At 44.3% G+C, this 17,354-nt stretch overlaps 1 protein-coding gene across 2 annotated transcripts in view; it reads left to right on the forward strand.

Annotated features, from left to right (window-relative positions):
- LOC121635255 (NLR family CARD domain-containing protein 3-like) overlaps nucleotides 1-17,354 on the forward strand; it is a 1,000,352-nt gene that overhangs the window by 9,130 nt on the left and 973,868 nt on the right. The window contains exons 8-14 of one of the 2 annotated variants that reach the window (XM_041978365.1): nucleotides 2,772-2,850; nucleotides 2,986-3,187; nucleotides 3,313-5,098; nucleotides 5,310-5,483; nucleotides 8,719-8,877; nucleotides 11,590-11,636; nucleotides 11,743-17,085. In XM_041978365.1, the coding sequence (XP_041834299.1) occupies nucleotides 2,772-2,850; nucleotides 2,986-3,187; nucleotides 3,313-5,098; nucleotides 5,310-5,483; nucleotides 8,719-8,877; nucleotides 11,590-11,636; nucleotides 11,743-12,281 (2,986 nt within the window). In that variant the 3' untranslated portion in view covers nucleotides 12,282-17,085. Of the gene's footprint in view, nucleotides 1-2,771; nucleotides 2,851-2,985; nucleotides 3,188-3,312; nucleotides 5,099-5,309; nucleotides 5,484-8,718; nucleotides 8,878-11,589; nucleotides 11,637-11,742; nucleotides 17,086-17,354 lie in introns of those variants that run through there. The other variant, XM_041978364.1, reaches the window with a different exon arrangement.

Below are 17,354 nucleotides of genomic sequence, written 5' to 3' on the forward strand. Positions count from 1 at the left end.
GATAACGTATAGTCTAATGGAGAGGCATACAAAGAAGCACAGTAATGGTGGTGGTCTGTTCAGCCATTAATTACATCGCAGCTTCTTCTTCTTTGTTCCTTTCACGGCTTCAACACATCCTCTGCGGTTTCCGGTTGTACCACTCCATTTGCTCCGCCATGGCACGGCTACGCAAAGGCCCCAGAAACTGACCAAATTATGCATGTAATGATGCAGAAGATGGAGGAAATGCTCCTTATCCTTAAAATGTTCTAGCTGCACCCTGGGCAGGGCACCATCGACCACTCCCCCCTTCCTCCCCATCAACCACCCTCCACACCCTCTCTCCACCCACCCACAAATACGCTTGCCTACATGAGAAAGAGAGAGAGCGGGGACGTATGGAACTTACTTCTTGATCCTCCATTTTGAAAATGAGTATCACTACTCCACTCTGCCACTCCACAGGTGTTGTCCTGTACCTCCAGGTAAAAATGGAAAGGAGTGCCAGAGCTTTCAGCATCTTGAAGTGAATCTGGTTTGGACAGTCCATGACCAGGATAGGTCTAACAACAAAACACCACTTGGGTTGAGATCCGCTAGGTAGTTTCCCTCTATCACACCCCTCAAGATTACTTCATCATTGAACTCCCCTGAAGTCCCCTGTGGCATCGGTGGAATCCCCAGATGGCATCTCCTCCAAGACTCCACACAGGTGTTACAAGGAAATGCAGTCCGCTTAGCTGCTGCATAAGTTCAAACAGCAGTCAGACACGTCCCTGCTGCAACTTGAACCCACAGGGAGGCGACTCTCTTGCTTACTGGGGAAAACTCGAACATTGAGGGACTAAACTAGGAGCTTATGAGTCCCACCACTCACCTGAAACCTCTCCTTTGAGCAACTTCAGTACGACAGTCCAGCCAACTCTACAAGAGTTTGGTTCACGAGCTCACGCTGTGAGTTAAGGTAAGTCCACCCATACAGGATCTAGTCAGTGCCGCTCCAGCTTCCCCACCAGTGAGGTTACATTTCATTTTCCACTAGCAGTTTGGTGACACCTGGAATTAGACAGCTTAGGTCCCCACCTTCACCTGTTTCCCAGTTCACCGTGCTGAAAATCTCTCGGATGGTGAGCACACATGGAGATGGCCACCTGTGAGGCTGCTGAGCCCGAGCAAGCCCAAAATACCAAAGCTTACCCCTGGTAGTCCCCAGTAAGCTGTCTTTCTAGGCCAGACCCATGGACTGTGGCCAGGTTTACCTTTTCCCAAGTATCTAAACTATCTAGGTTCAGTCCATCAAGGTGTCTAAATGACTCTTGTTCTCAGCTCTACACTGAGACCACTTTGCCTTGGGCAATCCTACCAGAGGCTAATGCCCCCAACACCACAGCCCTCTGGAAAACCTTGGAAGGGCCGATGTCCTGTCCTTGTTATAAGATCCTAATGATGTTTGAATGTCGGAGTTGATGGTGCTTTGGAAACCACATTGACACTGTTTTATTTATTTATTCATTTTTCTAAACCTCACAAGTAAAACTGGGTGAGTAAAGGCCTGTTTATGCTCGAGACAGAAGATGGTTCGCAGATGGATGGACAGTTTCGTCCGTCTTCTGCATCGGTTACGTTCGTAATTTGGTCTGTTTTCAGGGAGCGTAGCTATCCGTCGCTTGATGCAGGAGACGGAGCAAAACCACCGGGGCAGTGCTGAGCAGACATGCAACCAGCAAAAGTACAAACCAGAGAAGAAGATGAGGATCAGGAAAGGAACAACAAAAGCAGAAGAAGAAATGAAGACAAGGACAGCTATAGAAATAGTGCGAGCTTTGGAAGAATACGAGTGTTTAGCATGTGGTGGTTGGAAACGACTTCATACCGGCATTACTGCCTGAAACGGTGTCTGAAACGGACGTGAACTCTAAACTCAGCTCGCTAGTGGAGGAATTGACTTAACCATGGCGACGCAAAAGGAACACCGAAGCATGAGGACGGTGGCGAATGATGCTGTTTGAAACGGACATCGCTAATTACGTAAATGGGCTTTAGGCTGCTGGATTACGTTTGGCTGTGTGCTTGGACCAGTATTCTGCCCACCCAGCATGCACTGGAAGGGTAATGCTGTGCCCCCAGTCTTAACGTTTTCTAATTGATTGCATCCATCCATCCATTATCTTAACCGCTTAGTCCATTTTTGGGTCGCGGGTAAGCGGGAGCCTATCCCAGCATTTTAACAGGTGAGAGGCAGGTACACCTGGACAGACTGGTGACCTGGTGAACACAGATATGGACAAACAACCATTCACACACACACTCACTCCTAGGGAGAATTTAGAATAACCAATTAACCTAACATGCATGTCTTTGGACGGTGGGAGGAAGCCGGAGAACCCGGAGAGAACACAAGCATACACGGGGAGAACATGCAAACTCCACACAGAAAGGCCACCACCCCCCCTGTTCAAACCTCCCCCCAACCAAGGCTTGAACCGGCGACCTCCTTGCTGTGAGGCTGCTGTGCTAACCACCACACCATTGCATGTTGATTGCATATTTAGCAAAAACATTCAGCCAGATTTTCGTGGTAGAACTGGGCCATCAATCGATTAATGTTGCGTTTTAAAGTTAGATCAAAATTCCAGTTGACATTGCTTAATGTTTACAACCCAATCAACCACTGCAAGATGTCTTTTCATTCATTGTTTCCATCCACACATCACGTTTTGGACCGTCATCTTCTGGTTGTCTGTCTGGACAGACAGAATATCAGTTAATCTTTCATGATTCCTCCACAGAGTGGACCAGCAGACCTCAGAGCTTCCCAGTGCTCAGTTTGCCCAGCAGCATCAAACACAGCTGGACTCCATATTTATGGTTTGTACATGTACAACAACTACTTTTCCATCTCCATTCTGCACCTTGTAGACCAGTGGATCGCCAGTGTGTCCAACATAGATGTTTGTCTCCACGATTTCAGTCTGACTCTGTCCATATTGTTTTCTGTTCCAGCGGCTGGAGGACGGCATCATCACTTTTGTGAAAAATGAACTGAGGATGATCCAAAAGGTCCTGAGTCAGAGGGAGGAAGAGGAGGTCCTGAAGGATGAGAATGAAGGGCAGAAGAGGATCAGCAGAGAGGCCATGATCCAGATCACAGTGGACTTCCTGAGGAGGATGAAGCAGGACGAGCTGGCTGAGCGTCTGCAGAGCAGTAAGAGGATTTCTCTAAAGATTTAACCTGCTGGATAAATTCCACTTTTACTGATGTCTCAATATATTTTCAGATACTTGTTCATTTGGGAGATTAAACATTTGTTGCTCTGTCTCTTCATTTAGAGCTTCTACCTTCAGTTTATCAAAGTAACTATAAATCTGCTTTGAAGAAGAAGTTCCAGTGTGTGTTTGAGGGGATTCCCAAAGCAGGAAACCCAACCCTTCTGAACCAGATCTACACAGAGCTCTACATCACAGAGGGAGGGACTGCAGAGGTCAATGATGAACATGAGGTCAGACAGATTGAAGCCGCATTCAGGAAATCAGACAGACCAGAAACAACCATTACGCACGAAGACATCTTTAAACTCCCACCTGGAAGAGATGAACCAATCAGAACAGTGATGACAAAGGGAGTGGCTGGCATTGGGAAAACTGTCTTAACACAGAAGTTCACTCTGGACTGGGCTGAAGACAAAGCCAACCAGGACATCCAGTTCTTGTTTCCACTGACGTTCAGAGAGCTGAATGTGCTGAAAGAGAAAAAGTTCAGCTTGGTGGAACTTGTTCATCACTTCTTTACTGAAACCAAAGAAGCAGGAATCTGCAGCTTTGAAGAGTTCCAGGTTGTCTTCATCTTGGACGGTCTGGACGAGTGTCGACCCCCTCTGGACTTCCACAACAATGAGACCCTGACTGATGTTACAGAGTCCACCTCAGTGGATGTGCTGCTGACGAACCTCATCAGGGGGAAACTGCTTCCCTCTGCTCGCCTCTGGATAACCACACGACCTGCAGCAGCCAATCAGATCCCTCCTGACTGTGTTGGCATGGTGACAGAGGTCAGAGGGTTCACTGACCCACAGAAGGAGGAGTACTTCAGGAAGAGGTTCAGAGAAAAGAAGCAGGCCAACAGGATCATCTCCCACATTAAGACATCACGAAGCCTCCACATCATGTGCCACATCCCAGTCTTCTGCTGGATCACTGCTACAGTTCTGGAGGATGTGCTGGAAACCAGAGAGGGAGGAGAGCTGCCCAAGACCCTGACTGAGATGTACATCCACTTCCTGGTGGTCCAGACCAAGGTCAAGAAGGTCAAGTATGATGGAGGAGCTGAGACAGATCCACACTGGAGTCCAGAGAACAGGAAGATGATTGACGATCTGGGAAAACTGGCTTTTGATCAGCTGCAGAAAGGAAACCTGATCTTCTATGAATCAGACCTGACAGAGTGTGGCATCGATATCACAGCAGCCTCAGTTTACTCAGGAGTGTTCACACAGATCTTTAAAGAGGAGAGAGGACTGTACCAGGAGAAGGTGTTCAGCTTCGTCCATCTGAGTGTTCAGGAGTTTCTGGCTGCTCTTCATGTCCATCTGACCTTCATCAAGTCTGGAGTCAATGTGATGGGAGAGGAACAAACAAGCTCACAGGAATCTGAAAAGGAGACTCTGCTTTACCAAAATGCTGTGAAGAAGGCCTTGCAGAGTCCCAACGGACACTTGGACTTGTTCCTCCGCTTCCTTCTGGGTCTTTCACTGCAGACCAGTCAGGGTCTCCTACATGGTCTACTAACACAGACAGGAAGTAGCTCACAAATCAACCAGAAAACAATTCAGTACATCAAGAAGAAGATCAGTGAGAGTCAGTCTGTAGAGAGAAGCATCAATCTGTTCCACTGTCTAAATGAACTGAATGATCGTTCTCTAGTGGAGGAGATCCAACAGTCCCTGAGATCAGGACGTCTCTCCACAGAGAACCTGTCTCCTGCTCAGTGGTCGGCTCTGGCCTTCATCTTACTGTCATCAGAGAAGGATCTGGAGGTGTTTGACCTGCAGAAATACTCTGCTTCAGAGGAGGCTCTTCTGAGGCTGCTGCCAGTGGTCAAAGCCTCCAACAAGGCTCTGTAAGTTCATACATAGTCAATAGCGATAAACATGGGTCATGTTGAGTTAATTTTCATTTATAATGTGCTACTTCACAACAAAAGGTAATGCCTGGACACTTTGTACAGTAAAAAGAGAACGATATTTTCTCACTGCTAACAGTTAAGTTTGAATTAATTTATTCCATTAAATAGTTTTAATAATGAAAGGATCTTTTCATTGTCTCTTCAGGCTGATTGACTGTAACCTCTCGGAGAGAAGCTGCGAGGCCTTGTCCTCAGTTCTCGGCTCCCAGTCCTCCAGTCTGACAGCACTGGACCTGAGTAACAACGACCTGCAGAATTCAGGGCTAAAGCAGCTATGTGATGGACTGGGGAGCCCACAATGTGAACTGCAGACTCTCAGGTCAGGATTAGTGGGATGTTTTCTTAATGCCTCTACAATGTTTTTTTTTTTTTTGTATATATGTATATATATATATATATATATATATATATATATATATATATATATATATATATATATATATATATATATATATATATATATATATATATATATATATATATATGTGTGTATATGTATATATGTGTGTATATGTATATATATGTGTATATGTATATATATATGTGTATATATGTGTATATATATGTGTATATATGTGTATATATATGTGTATATATGTGTATATATATGTATATATATATGTGTATATATGTGTATATGTGTATATATATGTGTATATATGTGTATATGTATATATATATGTGTATATGTATATATATATGTGTATATATGTGTATATATGTGTATATGTATATATATATATATATATATATATATATATATATATATATATATATATATATATATATATGTATATATATATATATATGTATATATATATATATAAAATATGATTCTCATCCCAGCCGCTTCACACTCGGCTGCGAATCGCTCCAGTGAGAGCTGAAGATCACGGCCCGATGAAGCCAACAGAACCACATCATCCGCAAAGAGCAGAGACCCAATCCTGAGGCCACCAAACCGGATCCCCTCAACACCTCGGCTGCGCCTAGAAATTCTGTCCATAAAGGTTATGAACAGAATTGGTGACAAAGGGCAGCCTTGGCGGGTCCGGGCAGCCTTGGCGGGTCCAGCCCGCACTGGAAACGATTCTGATTTACTGCCGGCGATGCGGACCAAGCTCTGACACTGGTCGTACAGGGACCGGACAGCTCATATAAGCTGGTCCGGCACTCCACACTCCCGTAATACCCCCAACAAGAGTCCCCAGGGGACATGGTCAAACGCCTTCTCCAAGTCCACAAAGCACATGTAGATTGATTGAGCAAACTCCCATGCCCCCTCAAAGACCCTGAAGAGGGTGTAGAGTTGGTCCACTGTTCCATGACCAGGACGAAAACCACACTGCTCCTCCTCAATCCGAGGTTCGACTATCCGACGGACCCTCCTCTCCAGTACCCCTGAATACACCTTACTGGGGAGGCTGAGGAGTGCGATCCCCCTGTAGTTGGAGCACACCCTCCGGTCCCCCTTTTAGACTAGTCTGCCAGTCCAGGGGAACTGTCCCCGATGTCCACGTGATGCTGCAGAGGCGTGTCAGCCAAGACAGCCCTACAGCATCTAGAGCCCTAAGGAACTATGGGTAGACCTCATCCACCCCTGGGGCCTTGCCACCGAGGAGCTTTTTAACCACCTCAGCGACCTCAGCCCCAGAGATGGGAGAGCCAGCACCAGCTACCCCAGACTCTGCTTCCTCATTGGAAGACGTGTTGGTGGGATTGAGAAGGTCTTCAAAGTATTCCCTCCACCGCCTCACAACGTCCTGAGTCGAGGTCAACAGCCCCCCATCCCCACTGTACACAGTATTGACGGAGCACTGCTTTCCCCTCCTGAGCCGCTGGATGGTGGACAAAATGTCCTTGAAGCTGTCTGGAAGTCATTCTCCATGGCCTCTCCAAACTCCTCCCATGCCCGAGTTTTTGCCTTAGCAACCTCCGAAGCTGCGCTCCGCTTAGCCCGCCGATACCCATCAGCTGCCTCTGGAGTCCCACAGGCCAAAAAGGCCCGATAGGACTCCTTCTTCAGCTTGACGGCATCCCTTACTGCTGGTGTCCACCAACGAGTTCGGGGATTACCGCCACGACAGGCACTGATGACCTTGTGGCCACAGCTGCGGCTGACCGCCTCGACAATAGAGGCATGGAACACAGCCCACTTGGACTCAATGTCTCTCGCCTCAGCTGGGACATGGTTGAAGCTCTGCCGGAGATGGGAGTTGAAACTCTTTCTGACAGGGGACTCTGCCAGATGTTCCTAGCAGACCCTCACAACACGCTTGGGCCTGCCAGACCTGACCAGCATCCTCCCCCACCATCTGAGCCAACTCACCACCAGGTGGTGATCAGTTGACAGCTCCGCCCCTCTCTTCACCCGAGTGTCCAGAACATGCGGCCGCAAGTCCGACGACACGACTACAAAGTCGATCATTGAACTGCGGCCTAGAGTGTCCTGGTGCCAAGTGCACATGTGGACACTCTTATGAGTGAAGAAGGTGTTCTTTATGGACAATCCATGACGAGCACAGATGTCCAACAACAAAACACCACTCGAATTTAGATCAGGGGGGCCGTTCCTCCCTATCACGCCCCTCCAGGTCTCTGTCATTGCCCATGTGAGCATTGAAGGCCCCCAGCAGAACAAAAGAGTCCCCGGAAGGAGTGCTCTCCAAGGACTCCAAACAGGGTGGGTACTCTGAACTGCTATTTGGTGCATAAGCACAAACAGTCAGGACCCGTCCCCCTACCTGAAGGCAGAGGAAGGCTACCCTTTCGTCCACCGGGGTAAACCCCAATGTACAGGCGCCAAGTCGGGGGGGCAATGAGCATGCCCACACCTGCTTGGCGCCTCCCATCAGGAGCAACTCCATAATGGAAAAGGGTCCAACCCCTCTCAAGGACAGTGGTTCCAGAGCCCAAGCTGTGTGTCGAGGTGAGTTCAACTATATCTAGCCGGAACCGCTCAACCTCGCGCACCAGCTCAGGCTCCTTCCCCACCCGAGAGGTGACATTCCACGTCCCTAGAGCTAGCTTTTGCAGTGTGTGTGTGTGTGTGTGTGTGTATATGTATATATATATATATATATATATATATATATATATATATATATATATATATGTATATGTGTATGTATGTATGTATGTATGTATGTATGTATATATATATGTATGTATGTATATATATATATGTATATATATATGTATGTATATATATATGTATGTATGTATATATATATATATATATATATATATATACATATATATATATGTATGTATGTATATATATATATATATATATATATATATACATATATATGTATGTATATGTGTGTGTATATATATATATATATATATATATATATATATATATATATATGTGTGTGTGTGTGTATATGTATATGTATATGTATATGTATGTGTGTGTGTGTGTGTAAATATATATATATATATATATATATATATATATATATATATATATATATATATATATATATATATATATATATATATATATATATATATATATATATATGTGTTTATTTCTGTTTTTTCTGCAGCTTGTCAGGCTGTTTGATCACAGAGGAAGGCTGTGCTTCTCTGGCCACAGCTCTGACCTCCAACTCCTCCCTGAAAGAGCTGGACCTGAGCTACAACCACCCAGGAGAACCAGGAAAGAAACTGCTGATGGATGTAATGAAGGATCCACACAAACTCAGGTGTGTGGAGAGTCACAATGCCTGATTTTCCTCTGTTCTTCATTCTACCCTTTCTGTTTGCCTCATGGTGGATATTAGGGATATATGAACAATCACACACGTAGGAACCTTTTTCTCTTTCTAACAGCAGAAACAACACATTTTTGTCAATTAAGTCACCATTGTTAGTTTATAAATAACTCACTGGGTCATAGATGGAGAATAATAGATGCACTGGGACGTATCATCAGTGATATTTTCTGAGGTCAGCAGATGTTAACATCAGAAACCCTCACTCAGTCAATCCCACCAGCGTTTATTGGACTCTGACTTGTGTCCCAGCAGCGTTGGCCCATGATTCAAACTCTTTATTTTAAATCCAAAATTACTTCAGCCTCAGTTGAAGATTTAACGGCCTTCCTCTTTGCAGCTCTTTTGGATGTAGGGCTCTTGCATCAGCAAAACTGCAGAAACAGTGAGAAATGACTGTACCAGTATATTAATTTCAGATGGATCTCTACATACTAAAGGAATGCCTCACAGTTTGTAGAATTTTATTGTTTTTATTTTATGAGATTATTCTTCGAGAGTGATCGAAAGTTAGAGTAGCCTTGACAGATCCAAGGTGGTGGCACATGGTGACACTGCACCCTATAGATCTCTAAGTTAAGTAAATAAAATAAAATTGAATAGATAAATACCTTATATCCCCCTCAAAGGCAATTTTCTACATGTCCACTCATCCATTCTCTTCCACTTATCTGGGGTCGGGCCACCGGGGCAGCAGCCTAAGCAGAGAAGCCCAGACTTCACTTTTCCTGGCCACTTCTTCCAGCTCGCAAGGGGTGATCCCGATGCGTTCCCAAGCCAACCAGTAAAACGTGTCCAAAACAACTCACCAGGGAGGCATCTAGGAGGCCACCCTCCAGTGGCACTGCGTCTCCACTGTACACAGATTTGATGGTGCTCTGCTTCCTTCTTCTGAGCTGCCAGATCTTAGACCAGAATTTTCACAAAGCCACCCGGAAGTCCTTCTCCATGGCCCCGCCAAACTCCTTTCATACATGAGTTTTTGGCTCAGCAAAGGCCTAAGCCACACTCCCCTTAACCTGTAGACACCTGGCAGCCTCCAGAGTACCTCTATGCCGGTGTCCACTAAAGGGAATTAGGGATTACAACAGGCACCGACCACTTTACTTACATGGGGAGTGGTAGCCTAGTGGTTACATAGGTGGGCTTGGGTCTGGAGAACCTGGGTTCAAGTCCCTGGTTCAACTAAGATGGGTCCCTGAGCAAGGTCCCGAAGGTAGGCTGCCTTCTTGTTTACCAGGGTGAATCCCAATGTACAGTCACCAAGCCACAGGGCAGTATGCCCACACCTTCTCTGCGCCTTTCATGTCCAGAGTGGAAAAGAGAGGAAGAGCTTCCAGAGTCCAAACGCTCAACCTCACGCACCAGCTCAGACCCCTTACCTGCCAGAAAAGGAGCTAGCAACCGAGGATTGAACAACCAGGGTCCTCGTCTTTGACCACTGCCAAGCTCACACTACACCTGACCCCTATGGTCCTGCCCACAGGAGGGGAGGCCCATATCACTTTTTGCCATGTGCCTACCAGAGGCAGAAGCCCCTGTCAACATGCGGTAGGTCTGAGGATCACTGCGACACACAAACTCTTCCACCATGGTAAAGTGACAGCTCAGGGAGGAGATTTTTGTATGTGCAGCAGCAATTTTGCAAAGCAAATACTCTCTTTATTGTCTATTAGTAAGATGTTAACATGAGAAGAGGCCAACAATTATCTTTTTAAATTTGTGGCCCAGTGGATGAAACATTGCCGTGACCATTGGTATCCTCTGGGCAGGTTGGCAACCAACGCAAACATCCTGCTTAAACGTCTGCTGCTTCGGTTGTTAGCATCCTAAAGCTATTTATATTGGTTCCAGGTCTAGTCTGGCTTCTTTTTATTGGCAGATAATGCTATACTGTCCACTGTTGCTTGGTTTTTACTGTAAGATTCCACCATAAACCAGAAACTGACTGTCAGGAACTCTGTTTCAAAAGGCACAATTGACCTCAGCTGGACTTTTTTCTTAAATTAACAAACAAAAATTATCAAACTGTAATATTTTTACCATTTAGTGATGATTTAGTCAGCTGTTAGCGTTTGTATGATGGCTGCCAGTATCTCCATGGAAACACCCAGCCTCTTCATGCTAATGGCTTCCTAGAAATCTCTGTGTGCATGATAAATTTCAATCCCTGGTCTTCTTTCACACCGAGATTCGATTAAAATCAAACAAAATCCTGTTTTATTTCTAAATCGTACTAAAAGAACCCACCCCCAAGTGCTGTGCACAAGTTTGTTCAAAGCATTTCTGGACTTTGTTTTCTTGGATACCCAGCGTCAGCAGTGTTTCAAGTATTGTTTTAAAAGGAAGTTTATTTTTCCAGTTTTCCACTTCCAGAAAAGTCTGCATCACATAAAACTAATTAGACAGAAAAGTCCCACTAAGATCGATTAAAACCATAGATGTGAAGTGACTTTAAGGGTTGCACACAGACTAAGACATTTAATAAGCTGTGAATAGGCCAAGATGATGTATCCCCTGGTTTGCACACAAAGGAGAGCCCTCTGGAAAGCATGACAGTAGACATGCAGACATCCAAACGAGTGAAGAACTGTTCTCAGTGTATGAGAGACGACGCTGCTCTGACACTACTCCTTATTTCAGGTTGGAGCCTTCTGGAGAGCAATGGTTGAGACCAGGTCTGAGGAAGTGTAAGTGTCTTTTAAATTTTTCCTTCAGACTCACGCACCATTTGTTCATGCATCATAGTGCCAACAGATCAGTAACTGTATCTGGACTGTTTGTTCTGTCCATCAGATTCCTGTCCACTCTCAGTCGACACAAACACGGTGAACAGAGACCTCCAACTGTCTGACAACAACAGGAAGGTGTCGTATGGAAAGGAGCTTCAGTCGTACCCTGATGATGACGACAGATTTGAGGTTAAACCTCAGCTTCTGTGTAAAGAGGGTCTGACTGGTCGCTGTTACTGGGAGGTGAAGTGGAGTGGGAGGGTTTTCGTGTCAGTGAGTTACAAAGGAATCAGAAGAAAAGGAAGCAGTGATGAATGCATGTTTGGATGGAATGATCAGTCCTGGAGTCTGAGATGCTCTGATGATGACGGCTACTCCGTCTGTCACAAGAAGGCCGCCACTTTTATCTCGTCCTCCTCGTCCTCCGACTCCAACAGAGTAGCGGTGTATGTGGACTGTCCTGCTGGCGTCCTGTCCTTCTACAGGGTCGAGTCTGACTCCCTGATCCACCTCTACACTTTTAACACCACATTCACTCAACCTCTGTTTGCTGGATTTGGGTTCTTGTTCAAGCCATCTGGTTCCACAGTGTCTCTGTGCTGAGTGGAAAGCGTGTGATCCTGTCAGATAAACACTAATTGTTGGATAGAGGTGCTTTTACAGTAGACAAACTAAGGCTGCACGATATTGGAAAAACATGCGATATGCAATATGGGTGTTGAATATTGCGATTTCGATATTATTGCGATATTTAACTAATTTAAAAGAAATCCATTATCTAATCAAAGAAATACATTTTTTATGTGGCAAAATAAGCAGGCTATATCTATTTATATCTAATTAATTATAATTAAGGTTAAAGTATTATGTGGTGCTAACATTTAAACTTCACAATTGTTATCATGCTGACAAATTAAAAGGCATTACTCTTAATCTATCATTTTATTCACATGTAACCATGTGTATAAGTAACAATGACGTAATTGCATCTAAGGGCAACTTGAACCAAGAGCTTTAACATACTGCTCTTTGAAACAAAACACTGCCTTACTTGCCTGGTTTTCTGTGCATATTAAATAAATAAATAAATAGATAATAAAAAAAAATCTTAGAAAACATAAAGTGCCCAGGCTGTAACAAAATCTTTTCAACATTAATGTAATAGCATGTAAACAGTAACAGGTAAACTTGCATTCTCCACAATTTGTGCTTAACACTGAAAGCAATTACTTTAGGTTTTTTGCCAGAAAGACAAGCATGTTGACTTTGATAGGTTTTAAACAAGTGCGTTGGCATGTAACAACATTTCCTGATGCACTGAAAAGTCTCTCAGAAGGTGAGCTGCTTGCAGGTATACAGAGGTATTTTCTAGCTAGTTTGCTCAGGTGTGGGAAGTTGACCTGATGGAGTTTCCACCAAGTGAGAGGGTTCTCCTCAGTGTCTACGGTGGGAGACACCAGGTGGTTGTTGAGTTCAGCCTCTACAGAGTGTGATGATACCACAGATGCAGGAGCTGGAGATGTTTTGAAGAAACTGCCCAAGGATTTTTTGGCCTTCTTTTGGATGACTTCTGATGGATCCACGCTGTCATCTTGTCTGCCTGGGTTTTGCTCCTAGAATAGTAAAATAGAAAAAAAATATGTAAATAAAATGTAGTTCAGGTTTTCAGTGATTTTTTTTACTTGATAACAAATTAACATTTACCTTTGGCACAAGTGCTTCAATTTCAGACATCACTCTGGCTTTGATGTTGAGCACCTTGTCACTTTTGATGTAGCCAGCTTTGAATCTGGGGTCCGCGAAGGAGGCCATGTCCAGGAGTTCTTGAGTCGCTGGGTTGTCGTACTTTGTGTTCATGTAGTCCAGGATCTTTTTTTTATGCTCTTTGTTAAGTCACTGTCTTCATCCTTGGCAGCAAGAAGAGAGGTGTTCATCACGTGAAGTACAGGTTTCACATATGAAACAGTTGCATATCTTTCAGCAGAGAGGGCGTCTGTGAACTCTTGCAGTGGTTGCAGTGCCTGGTTAATAGACTCCAGGACTTCTAGGTCCTGCCAAGTGGGAACTAAATGCCTTGACTTTTTGTCTGCTGATAGAACATCACATATGGCCTTCTGTTGCTCAAGAACTCTCTGAATCATGTTTTGTCTGGATCCCCATCTTGTAGGACATTCTGTGATGAGTGCGTGTTCTGGGAGGTGGTATTCTTGCTGTGCCTTTTTCAGTGCCATCTTCTCCTTCCAGCTGTGGGAAAAATGGCCTACTAATCTCTTGCAAAGACCTACGGCTCGAGTAATGCGCTCATCACCTTTAACAGCATTCTCTGTAAAGGAAGAAAACAAAAGACAGACAATTGGAGATTTAATTTAGGCTGAAAAAACACTCCATTATTAATTTAAATCACTACTACTAACTCAACTGACAGTCAAATGAAACAAAACAACATTATTGTTAAAAAGCACATGTTAAATATACAAATGTAATGTTAAAAATGTGTGTCTTTAAACAAAATAAACCATTAACACTCACCGATGGCCAGATGCAAGCGGTGGCCAAAGCACTGTAGTCTGACCCACTTGTTGAGTTCGGTAGCTTTCACTACATTAGCGCCGTTGTCTGTTGTAATAGACACCTGGTTCTCTTCTTCCAAGCCCCAGTTTGCTAAAACATCCCTTAGAGCACTTGCTATGTTTTCACTTGTGTGGGATTCAGGGAAATATGCAACTTCCAGACAGCGTGTTGTTAGTTCAAAGTCTTTGTTGAGAAAGTGAACAGTAAAGCTCATATACGGTTCAGTGGTACGACTGGACCATAGGTCCGTGGTGCTAGCGAAAAAGTCCACTTGGTGCAGCTCAGCCTTTACAGTCACAACACATGCCTCGTACATCTGTGGAATGGCGACTTGGGAGAAGTAGTTTCGCGACGGCACCTGGTATCTCCGGTCCACTTCCTTCATTAGATCCAAAAAGCCCTCTTTGTCCACGGTATTAGGGGTATCATACATTTTGCTACATAACGTGTAACAGCTGCGGTAATAGCTTTGTGGCGCTTCGAGCATTTCTCGTAAGGAGTGACACACGCAAAACTGTCATTAATGGTTGTCTGCGGATCTGTTTTTTTGTAACTTGCCTTCACGTTAGTAGTTTTGGGAGTTTTAGACTTTAAGACATCATAAAGCTTCTTGTGGTGGCGCTCCATGTGACTGTGTAGATTGTGTTTCCTCTCGACGTAGCCACTATTTTCCGACATGACTTGCACACTACCTGCGTCTGTGATACGTCTTCTCTTCTGAAGCCAAAGAAGTCCCATATTGCAGACGTGCTATTCTTTTTTGGCACGAGTTGTTCGTTGTTTTCGTCCTCGCTCATTTCGTCCACTCCCGCCATTGCTGCTCCCTCTGCTGCTGCCTGCTGAGTCAGCGCCTGTGAGTCTGCTCTAGCCAATAGGAGAACAGTATCTAGGGGGGTGATGGCTGGGTGCGCTTTTAAGGTCGTGTCTGATTGGTCAAACTCACATAAACACCAAACGCCTGCATCAAACGCACAAAGTACTATATAAAGGTATTAATTTATCGCACGTCTTTGCGATACGCATATCGCACATGCCGTTATCGCGATAGCGATATCTTTTAGATATATCGTGCAGCCTTAAGACAAACGATGCTTTTCTGCGTTCTACCTGGTTGGTAATTCATGCAACTAAAGCCTCAGCTATGTTCTACTCAAAAGACAGAGCATTTCCTCCATCTTCTGCATCATGTACATGTGTAATCAGGTGGCCATTGGGGACCCGTTTCCTGACGGAGTAGTACCACCGGAAACCGTGGGGCAGTGCTGAGCAGTAAAGCTGAAAAAGAAGAAGAAGAAGTTTGATGTATTTCATGGCTGCACAGACCACCGCCGGCTACTTTACCGCCTCGTTTTATGTCGCTTTCTGAGAATGAACATCATGATCTCCTCCACCGACGCCATGTTTGTTAATGCCTGAAATTTGTGTCAGATCTCTGAGATGAACTCAGCACTGCCCCCTGGTGGCTGTGTTGGCTAACAACAATGCTAACGTAAGAGAAGCATGAAAATATGAGCCGTGATGTTGGACAGTTAACGTACATATTTGAACCTGTTAAAAGGAGCGTTGGAGAGTCTGGCATTGGTACTGGAGAGGCTAAAAGTAAAATTTCCAAACCTGTGACCCTCTGGATTAAACCTTGCCTCGGCTGGTCATTCGTAGTGGATAGGCTGGGCGTTGTCTGCTTTATACTAGTGGCAGATAATGCTGCTGGTTGTTACTGTAATATACGTGACTTCCACTATAAGCTAGGAATGGATTGAATAAGGTCGCTCTCCAGCCTTTTTATTGGCTCTTTTGCTAAAATATTTGTCTTTCACTCAGAAGCACTTTCTCGGATTCACGTATTGAATTAGTTTCTGTTTGATTCTCCTCAAAAAGGATTTCTTGGACATTTCTACCCTTACCAGTCCTTAACAGATGGAAGATGCTTATTCTGCAGGTATCCAGATGGGATTTTTCCATTTCCAGTCAAAGCTGAAGGCCTGAAAGATTTAGAAAAATGTCATTGTTTAAAAGACAGTTTCTGTTCAGTGTTCCTGCAGAAATATGTTCTTATGAGAGATGAACCACATGAACTGCTGTGTTCTAACAAGGATGTAAAGGTGAGATATGAACAGCTTCACTTACCAGCTGCAAGATGCACCCGTAAGTTTACATTTCCAGGTTTATACGTTTTATTAAAACTAAACAGTCTGATGTTATTTATCTTATTTACACCAGCTCTTTATTCGCTCCGTCAGGAACAAGTTGGACTGTTTTCTGTATTCAGTGTTTTATTCTCACAGCATTTGTTATTTATGGAAAATGAGGTTTGAAAACGCGACTTCATCCCCGTCACATGATGCTGAAAAGCCTGCTGCACCATAAAGACGACGGGAAAACCCTCTGAAGCGAGTGGCGCAGTAAAACCGTGGTGAAACCGGGTCAGGCGCCTTGTAACGTGACTCGCATTATTTAATTTCAACGTCTTTAATAGCGACTTTGATTGAAACGATCGTTCAGCCAAACTGAATATTTACCTGATGTGTTCAAGCTGAAATCATTTAGTTTACGTGAGTTTAAGCTAGTTTGCTGCAGAGTTGCTAAATGTTTACTTTCAGCTTGTTTCATCATGTTTTGACGTGTTTTCTGGACTCGTTCTTGTGTTTTTGTTTAGTCTGTTTTGATTATTTGAGGCTCTTTTGACGACCAGCGTATCAGGATGTGAAGACAGAGGGGGACCTTTGGCGTTTTCTTTCCAAAGAGTTCAGATTTATATCCCGTTTATATCTGCTGATTAAAGAAGATTCTTGTTTTGTAAACAGATTGTTGTTTAAATAAAGTGAGTTCATCTTCACATGGTGTCTTTGTCTTTCCTGGATGGTCTGGAGAAGTCAGTGAGGCCTGGCTCGGTTTGTAAACTGCCCCTCTGTAAAAAGGACAAAGCCTTTATCTGTTGAAAACAATAAAAACTTGGTCTAATCCCAGGCTGGTGCTTAATCACATCAAGGCTGCTCTTCAGACTCCCACCGAGATACAAACCAAACGGACCAACAGGTGATGCCTTCTCCAGAATGTGCTGCTCCATTACAAACCAGGAATGTGTGAAAGCTTGCAGATTGGATA

This window comes from Melanotaenia boesemani, chromosome 24 (genome assembly GCF_017639745.1).
Source record: "Melanotaenia boesemani isolate fMelBoe1 chromosome 24, fMelBoe1.pri, whole genome shotgun sequence".
In the NCBI taxonomy this organism is placed as follows: Eukaryota; Metazoa; Chordata; class Actinopteri; order Atheriniformes; family Melanotaeniidae; genus Melanotaenia; species Melanotaenia boesemani.